Source organism: Miniopterus schreibersii (assembly GCF_964146895.1).
Source record: "Miniopterus schreibersii genome assembly, chromosome: 5".
Lineage (NCBI taxonomy): Eukaryota > Metazoa > Chordata > Mammalia > Chiroptera > Miniopteridae > Miniopterus > Miniopterus schreibersii.
The window spans coordinates 6,002,178-6,011,241 of NC_138106.1; the positions used below are offsets into that span (position 1 = coordinate 6,002,178).

At 52.1% G+C, this 9,064-nt stretch overlaps 1 protein-coding gene across 1 annotated transcript in view; it reads right to left on the reverse strand.

Moving 5' to 3' along the window:
- PCP4 (Purkinje cell protein 4) overlaps positions 1-6,312 on the reverse strand; it is a 41,803-nt gene extending 35,491 nt beyond the window's left edge. The window contains exon 1 of the mRNA XM_081138667.1: positions 6,150-6,312. Within this exon, the coding sequence (XP_080994793.1) occupies positions 6,150-6,158 (9 nt within the window). The 5' untranslated portion in view covers positions 6,159-6,312. The remainder of the gene's footprint in view (positions 1-6,149) is intronic.
- Between the last annotated feature and the right edge of the window lie 2,752 nt (positions 6,313-9,064).

The window sequence follows — 9,064 nt, forward strand, 5'->3', positions numbered from 1 at the left end:
ATCGAGTGGGAAATATTTCTCTGTTCATATGTATACTTCACTCCATTCCAATGATTGGGAGAAAGTGGTAAAGAGTTGATGCCTGGGGGTAGCAGGGACATGGAGACAGACCCTGTTAAACTGCACAGGGGCACTGGGTACACAATTCAGTGCCCAGCTTCCTAGGGGAACAAATGCAAGTCGATCTTTATTTGCATATGAATTGTCAAATGTCCCGGTTTCAAATATAAATTAATTTAAAGTATTTAAATGTGCAACTATAATTACAATATTTGTTTTAATTAATATAAACATTGGGGATTCATTTTAACTATCAATTATAATATTTAAATATGCCATTTGCTTCCTTCATGCTAGAGAGATACTGACTTCACTATGCCTGAACTTGCAGGCTGGCTGACGAGCCGTCTTCCCAAAGACCTGCTACTCTTTCTGATTCCCCGCTAAGCAGGGCCAGCTTGGTTTCCTGCTGCAGCGCAGCCAGCTGTCTTCAAGGCACTCCTGGGCTCTCCTCTCTCGCTACGGTCCCTTTTGTTTGAATCTCATAGAACTTCGCTCAAGTGAAACAGTCCCAGTGGGGACAACCGTGAACTACAGGATATTAGCATTCTCCATCCCTCCTTCAGCTCCCTGTTTTCCCTGACATTTTCCCAAATGTCAAGAGTTCTTTCTGTTGAGATCCTTCCCAGTTTTTCTCATTTCCTTCACCTGCTGGGAAAGCATTTGTTTTGCATATATAACAATGAATCCATTTCCTAGGAAGAAGGGTTCCAACCAGGAGTAAAGAACAGAAGACAGGACTTTCCCTCTCCAAACCTACTTGTGCCACAAATCTCAACATTCAGAAAAGAGGGCCTGGTCCTTGGTCACATTCACTGACGAATCCACACCCCAAATCCACTTATTCACCCAGTCACTGAACACCACCAAGTACCAAACCAGGAGCCAGGCCTTGTGGACTACACAACGTTGTCCCTGTCCTCAGGAAGTTCACCGTCTGGGCAGGATAATTCTCGTAAGCAAGATGCAACCCATAATACTATGGACTGAATGTTTGTGTTTTTCCAAAATTCATATGCTGAAAGCCTAACACCCAAAGGTAATGGCATTAAGGAGTGAGGCCTTTGGGAGGTGAGTAGGTGGTGAGGGTGGGGCCCTCATGAATGGGATCGGTGCCCTTATAAATGAGACCCCAGAGAGCTCCGGAACCCCTTCCACCAAGTGAGGACACAGCGAGAAGCCTGTGACCCAGATGACAGCCCTCGCTGACGATGCTGCACCCTGATCTTGGACTTCCAGCCTCCAGAACTGGGAGCAATAAATTCTGTTGTTTATAAAGCACCCAGCTGTGGTATTTCATTATAGCAGCCTGAACAGAATAAGCCAACACTTGAACAGCATGATCTTTAATGCTGTGTTTTATTAAAATATCAGCCAAGTATAATATAAACCTGTGCATATGCCTCCCCTAAAATCCTTCTTTTCCCCCTTTCCAGAAAGTCATTCTAAGTTGATGAAAAAACCCCAGCCTCGGGCCCATGATACTGTTCATGGGTTCAAAGAGTAGAGTGTGCCCTAGAGCAGGGCTGAAGGCAGATTGTGAATGCCTCCACCTAGGACAGCACCTCGAAAAAAGCCCGAAAGCAGAAATTGGAATTTTAAAAAATAATGCAGAGAATATGTTCATCATATATTCAAGGCACTTTCCATCACAAAGGCCCTGTTCCCTTGTCATTGTGATCACACTATTCCACCAAACCTTTAATAAAATCAACTGTGACTCATTTATTCAATCTTTCCGAATAAAAAAACAAAAAAAAAACAATACATCTTGTACACTGTCATTCTTAGAATTCAAAAAAGAAAAACAGTGAGAGCTCTTAGTCCCACGGCATTCCTTAATGACATGCAGGATCGGGAAACAAATTGTGTGGCAACCCATTACCTTCCTCAGCTCCCAAGCACATTGGCATGTTTTACTGGGGCCTCTCTGCAGGTAGGAGGAGTCCACCTTCGAACCCAAGTCGTAACTGGTGTCTTTCTAGACCTACTATCTCCAGGGAGAGTAGAGAGTGTCTAGCATTGCGTGACACGGCAAAACCATATGGATCTTGCTGGGTCTCCCCGTATCTTCACCGCATCACACCCCTAAACATGGTTAAAACTACATGAGACATTGGCTTGTCATTTGACCTTCCGTTGCTAGGCCTTCGGGGCCAGCGGCAACAGCCACACTTTGTGCACTTTCCCTCAGGATCGGTGCCTAGCTCCTTGCAAACCTAATCACCCGCCCATCAGCCCGTGTTCCGTTCACTGCTGCATCGGAAGAGGCGCGCAGCTGTAATAATTCCCATTTTAGGTCTGATTCATCTGACTCCGTGTCTCACCAGTGGGTTGCCCCGATGACTAACTAGGTAAGCCCCAAACCAGTGTCACACGACACTCTGTAACCGATGGCTACTTCTGACAAAACAAAAATTACGTCTTTTCTACACCCAGCCCCAAGACTGACGTGGGACCAGCCTCCCCTCGCCGTCTCTGTCCAGCACGAGGCCGTTCGCTGCTTTCTGCTCTTTGGAGAGTTCACACATGAGCAGTAGCTTCGGATTCTGTGCTAAGGACAGACATGTGGGTCTAAAGACTTGCCCTTAAATGTCCTTGGTGTGCTCAAGCCACGCCTCTGACAGGCACAGTCCTCTTGTGGCCAATGTGCGGATGGAATGAATGGTCACAACCCTGGCACTGAGCTGCAACGTCCCATCCAAGCCGATGAAGCAGGGTGCCCGTGACAGCGAAACGGACAAATCAGGAGGATGCTTTCCCAGAGGGGTCTGCTCTCTGATTAATAGCTGCCAACTGATGCCTTATGCAACTGGGGCTCCCCAGCCCTCCCAGGCAGGGCACATTAGCAAACCAACCCTCCCAGTGGTTCCCTTTATGCATTAAGATGTCGCTGCTGGCTCTCGCAAACAACTTCTTTTGCAAAACAACTTAAAAACAGACACCGGACTAAGAAAATGAGACTGATTGTCATTGTTTGTGGGACTCTTTTTTTAAAAAAAATCCTTTTCATCCTTGCTGTGCCTGGCGGTCAGACGGGGAGAGAAGAGGGAGCGTTGGGTAAACGGGCACTTGGTGGCCAGGATTTCTGATCCAGCTAATACGCCTAAGCCTGCATTCTGATCCCTGCTAAATTATCTTCCAGCTCATCTCCGAGATTGCTCCCTGCACATCTGACATACTTTAATACCGAATGTAAATCAGACGCCCCCACAGCCACCTCCGCTCTCTCACATTGCCCTAACTTTGGACTTGACTTTCCTTGCTATACTTGAGCTGCTCTTTTCAATCACATGTCATTCCCTCCCCACCCCCCACCCAAGGTGCGTTGTCACTGGATAGAGGAGACATTGTGTTGTAAAGTCACCTGGTTTGAAGCTGGCTCCAGGCTCAGTTTCCCCCACCTGTCTTCCCCTTAAAGGCTGGAAGACCCCAGGGAACATGTGGCCCTTGGAGGGTCTCTTTGCTGAGCCCGGTTGGTGCACTGGCCCAAGGGGGCCGCTGTGAGCGCAGGAATTCTGCACCAGGCACCGAACCCTAGCAGCTGGGGCAGGAACTATTGCCCACCAGACCCTAATAAATCCTGGAGTCAGAGGATGTCTGGCAAAATCCTTTGCTTGGACCCTGGCAGTATTGAGGGACGCGAGTAAGGAAAGGCTCATCCGAAATCCATCCCTGCCTGAGAGTTATTAAAACTAGAAGCCAAAGTAATTCATCCAACTAAAGAAAATCTTGGGGAGAAGGGGGGCCCAGGTTTCTCCCCAGAATGGAGCTTCTGTTCAACTTTATTAAATGTTTTAAGCAGATTTAAGTTTTAGTCAAAGGACAAATTCCCATTCCCCAAGGAGAAACCCCCCCTCCCCCAGAAACTGGGAGATCAGCCAGAGAGCTGGTGGCTCAGCTGCTGGCCACAGGGTGGGGGCTTCATGCGATGTGAGGGGAAATGGCTGGAGGGAGGAGTGTGCAGGGGCAGGAAGGGACTGGTGGGCAGCAGAGGGAGGCTGTGCGTATGGTGGGATTTTATGAACATCAAAGGAATGAAGGCAGAGAGTTCTTGCCATCGCCTGCCAACTTGTCTAATGGACTGGAGAGGCAAGGCTGCCCTGATTGCACATCCAGCAGAAACGAGATTGTGGCCCTAATCGTGGGGTGAGGTCTGGGACACCTGCTCTCTCCCGGGGGGCCCACAGTTAAGTGAGCCCCTCGGAGCTGAGCCGGGGCATTCTGGAAAGCTCATGAGTACCACGCTGGGCAAGAGATGCCCAGCAGAAGATGGGTGACTGAGCCAGCGGGGAGAGCTGGCAGGGAGCCACCACTCAGGAAGAATTCCTGGCAGCTGACTTGATCAAAGAAAGGGAGCCCCAGGGCTATGCTGGGTTCCAAGTCCTTCCATATGAAACAGTCAAGCCGTATATAAAATCCTACCGCACACAGCCATCCCTTCTTGTTGCAAGAAGGTGAGCTGACACAGAGAAGCTGCTGGAATCTCCACAGGGTCCTGCAGAACGCCCCCCACCCAAGCGTGCAGGAAAAGGGGGCCCGGATCTCATTCCCTGTGTCTGCCTCAGGGCCCCGACCCCCTTTTCCTCGGCTCCCACTGCCCTCCTCCTCTCTCGCCTTCTCTGGCACCTGCTGTTCGGGGGAGTCCTTATGTTCTTGGGCACCTGCATCCACCTGGGGGCCGGCTGCCCAGCGCTGCACCCAGGTCCTGGCTCCGCCCTTCCCCAGCTGGAGCTTTGAACTAGCTGACCTTGAACTTTTCCATGCCTCGGTTTCCTCATCTGTCCAGTGGGAATTATACTAGCACCTGCCTCTCAGAGCTGTTGGGAGGCTCAAATAAGGTAACGTGAGTGGGGCGCTGGACGCCCAGCTGGGCTCTGAGGCCACTGGGCCACTGGGGCTGCTGCCATGGTTACCACCGTGGTCGCTGGAAGGGTTTCAGCGTCTGGTCCTCTCCCCACACTCCCCCTCCTCCTCGCCAAGCCCCTGGCTCCATCCCAAACCCCACTCCTCAGCTTTCTCAGGCTCCCCCGCTCCTTCCCTGTCGTGTTTACATCGCGTAGCCCAGAGAGATAAAGGCAGTGAGAGACATTTTATTTCTGAAGTTGTTAATTTTACTCTAGACTTCCCAAAAAAGCATCACCCATCTGTCCAAAAAAAAAAAAAACAGAGAAGATAAAAGATCTTTAAAAGCAATTATTTAAGTGCCAAGGAAAAGGAAATGAGACTGGACTGTCTTGCTTGAGGAGGCGAATTAGAGGGAGGCGTTGCATGACCCAAATCTGCCCCATGAAGGAAAGAAAGAAGGAAGGAAGGAAGGAAGGAAGGAAGGAAGGAAGGAAGGAAGGAAGGAAGGAAGGAAGGAAAGAAAGAAAGAAAGAAAGAAAGAAAGAAAGAAAGAAAGAAAGAAAGAAAGAAAGAAAGAAAGAAAGAAAGAAAGAGATCTTTTAAAAAATAAAATGAGCTATCAATGGCCCCAGCAGAACAGCCCTGTATGAACCTGGGCAGAGAAGTGCCTTTCGGTGTGAACTAGTCACTCCCCTCTGCCCGGCGCCTCCGTCTGAGACCACACACCGGGGCGCACGGATTGTTCAGGGTCTGCCCGGGTTGCGTTTCCTTCGCGGGGACTCTGGGCAGCTGCAGCTGTGGCCCGCGCGGCCTGAGCTCCCGCACGCCCGAGCGTGCAGCGACCCCCTTCCCCCGGCTCTCCCCGCAGCCGGCCTCCCCAGCTCGCCTGCTGCCAGCTTTCTGACCGGTGTCCCCTGTCGCAAACGCATGCGGGAAGCAGCAGGAACCTTCGTGAGAGACTCCAGCAATCGGCTTCCTCTTCTGAGGGCTAAAACCCAAAGCACTTTCCAAAGTCACAGTTAAATCAGAAGCAAACAACGTGCCCCTTTCGCTTTCTAAGGAGAATCTCAAAAAGTTGCAAACTTAACCCGTGTCTGCGCTTGCCCTGCAAAGCAAGCCAGACACAGTGTTGGTCTTCCAACAATAGTTACGGGGCTGGGTTTCACGTCCTCTGAGATCACTGAGGTCCCTTCTCCCCCACCACCACCCCCAAGTCTCCCTCTTTGAGGAGGACGGCTCACCTCGCTCATGATGCTTGACCGCAGCTCTGGTCCTGCCGCTCAGCCGGGAGAAGGAGCACTGCTCAGGGGTCGCTGCTCCACCGGCCCTGGCTTTTCTCTTAAAAAGGGCTGCCCGGTGGCATCACGCCTCCCGTGAGCCAATGAGAGGCATTCACCTGTCTGCGAGCCTGGCAGAGATCTGAGAGCCCAAAGGGCCACCTAGTGGAACAAAGGAGGAACGCACACCCCGTCGCTGCTCCGGATTCTGAGAAGCAAACGACAGATTTTCTTAAAAAGTCCAAGTCAGGGGCACAAAGATTGTCACAGGTTTGCAACTGCTCGTTAATTAAGGGGTGCAGGATTTCAACACATGGAAGACAGCTTCAATGTCAGTGGGAAGAAGGTTTGTCTTTTGTTTTTTTAATTACGGTTGATATTCAATATTATATCAGTTTCAGGTGTACGGCACAGTGGTTAGATATTTCTATAATTGACAAAGTGGCCCCCCAATAACTCGGGTACCCACCTGGCACCATACGTGGTTGTTAGAATATTACTATGTTCCCTGTGCTGTCCATCCCATGACTTCTCTAACTGCCAATCCGTACATTTCAATCCCTTCCCCTTTGCACCCAGCCCCCCCAAGCAACCTCCCCTCTGACAACCGTAAGTCTGTTCTGTCTCTGTGAATCTGCTTCTGTTTTGTTTGTTTGTTTACCTTGCTCTTTAGATTCCACATATGAGTGAAATCATCTGGTATTTGTCTTTCTCTACCTGACTGTTTCACTTCCCGCTATACCCGCTAGGTCCATCCAAGCTGTTGCAAATGGTAAGATCTCCTTCTTTATGGCCGAGTAGTACTCCATGGTGTAAATGTTCACCTCTTTTTATCCGCTCGTCTGCTGATGGGCACTTGGGCTGCTTCCAGACCTTGCTATTGGAAAGTTTGTGTTTTGAAAGGAGAGCCGTTGTGAGGCACTAGCGTGTGCTTGGTCTGCTCCTCCTTGTTTTCCGGGCGCCTGCAACTTCCCCTGGCTTCTGTGCAGCCCAGGGGGCCTCACCCTTTGACTCCTGCCTCCAAGGCTCCTCCCTCTCTCGCGTCACACCCCATGGAGCTTTCATCCCACCTCCATGCCTTCCTCCTCCAGGCTCTCTGCTGCCACCTTCATGCCACCCCACCTCTTCACCCCAATGATCATGGCAATCCGAATTCTCTCCCTGTCCTTCCCTTACTTTCCCTACTCACTGTCAGGGATGGGCCTACTGTCACTGCTGCGGGTGGAGGCCCAGGACGTCCGCCTCACTGCCACCGTGAGATAGACATGCCCCAGTGGGACCTGTGAATATTCAAGTCACCTACTGTTCACACCAACCAGCTGGATGCACAGAAGCTGCTCCCCTGTGTTTGGAGCAGGAAGCAGGAGGTGGCGAGCGCAGGGCACGTGCAAAGCTTAAGGTCCATGCAAAAGCCGATGCTGCTGCTCGAACCCAAGGGTCAGCACCTCCTGCAACTGTGTGCCCTGCGTGCCAGGATTGTGCCACCCCGGTCCTGGCCCTGCTGGAGCTCTCCAGTTCCCAGGAGAGGGTGGATGGGCTTCATACAGAATAATGACAGTGTGGGAAAGGGGAGATCGGGAGCCCTTCCAGAACATCAAAGAGGCTGTGGACATGAGATGAGCTTTCTAGCCGGAATGCACGTTTCAAGATGAAGCCAGGGTGGACAAATACAACCTGCAGGGTGAGCACCTGATCTGGAACCTCTACCTTCCCCAGTGTGGGTTATTGCTGGGGATCCTGCTCTGTTCCTGGGCTTTTCAACAGGGCTGAGCACTGGGGTCAAGTGTTTTGGGGCGTTGGGGGTGGCAGAAAGGAGACTCAAGAAACATTGGTGTCCTGCTACCTGGCCAGTCCTGGGGTGGGAGTTAATGGGTCTGGCAAGAACATTCAGGTGTCTGCTGACACCCTCCGCGGGCACCTACCCCACCAGCCCCCTGCTCCCTGTAGAGAGAAGGGTGCCGCACCCCAACTCGGGTGAGTCCTCTCCTCGCCCTAACTCAGCTCCACTCACTGTGACCTCCTCTTGACTCTCAGTCCTCCAGCCCCGGTCCCCGCCGGTACAACCACACTCCTCAGGGCCACCTCAGTGAGTGACAGAAAGGCCACACAGTCCAGGCGGGCACCAGGGAGCACCGGTGGCCCTCAGATGCCGAGGCCAGGAGCCCTTGTCTGTGCTGCTTAAACATGAGTGACCACGAGCAGGAAGCTTGAGAAGCGCAAGTGTCCGTGGCCATGGGAGCCAGCCCGCTTCATTTACAGCCATTGCACGCAGGCGTCTGTCTGCAGGAAGGCCCCTTCCGATGGGAAGGTCGGTACCCTAGTTTTAATAACTCCTATTTCACAGAGCGACAGAAACGGACTACATCTGTTTATCCGGATCTACATGTGCTTAGGGGTCATGTGCATCACTGGAGAAGTAACAAAGGGTCTGCCTGCCAGCTCATCCCGCCAGCACCCTCCTTATTGCTCACCCCCTCCCGGCCCCCGTTTCACACTTGGGGGCCGCAGGCAGGGTGCCTTCTGGATTCCCCAGGTGGTTGGGAATGGGAGAAGGGAAGGGGGGCCAGCAGATGTCCCAGAGGAAGGGGGCAGGGCTGGGTTCAGGCATGGGAGCAGAGCCACGCCCTCCCCGGGACGCCGGTCTGGTCGGGGGCTTGGAGGCGGAGAATGAGATCTGCCGGTGGCAACACTCACAGGGCCCCACGTGTGGCTTTGTGGACTGTACTCAGGCAGAGGGGACAGGTGGAGGGGACACGGAGAACCAGCCTGGCTCCGCCGGCTGACTCTGATGCAAACACGAATCTTCTCACAATACACATGCACAGGTTGATTTGCAACAGCTTGGGGTTTGGGGAGCAGCGAACAGTGGTTGGAGTTCC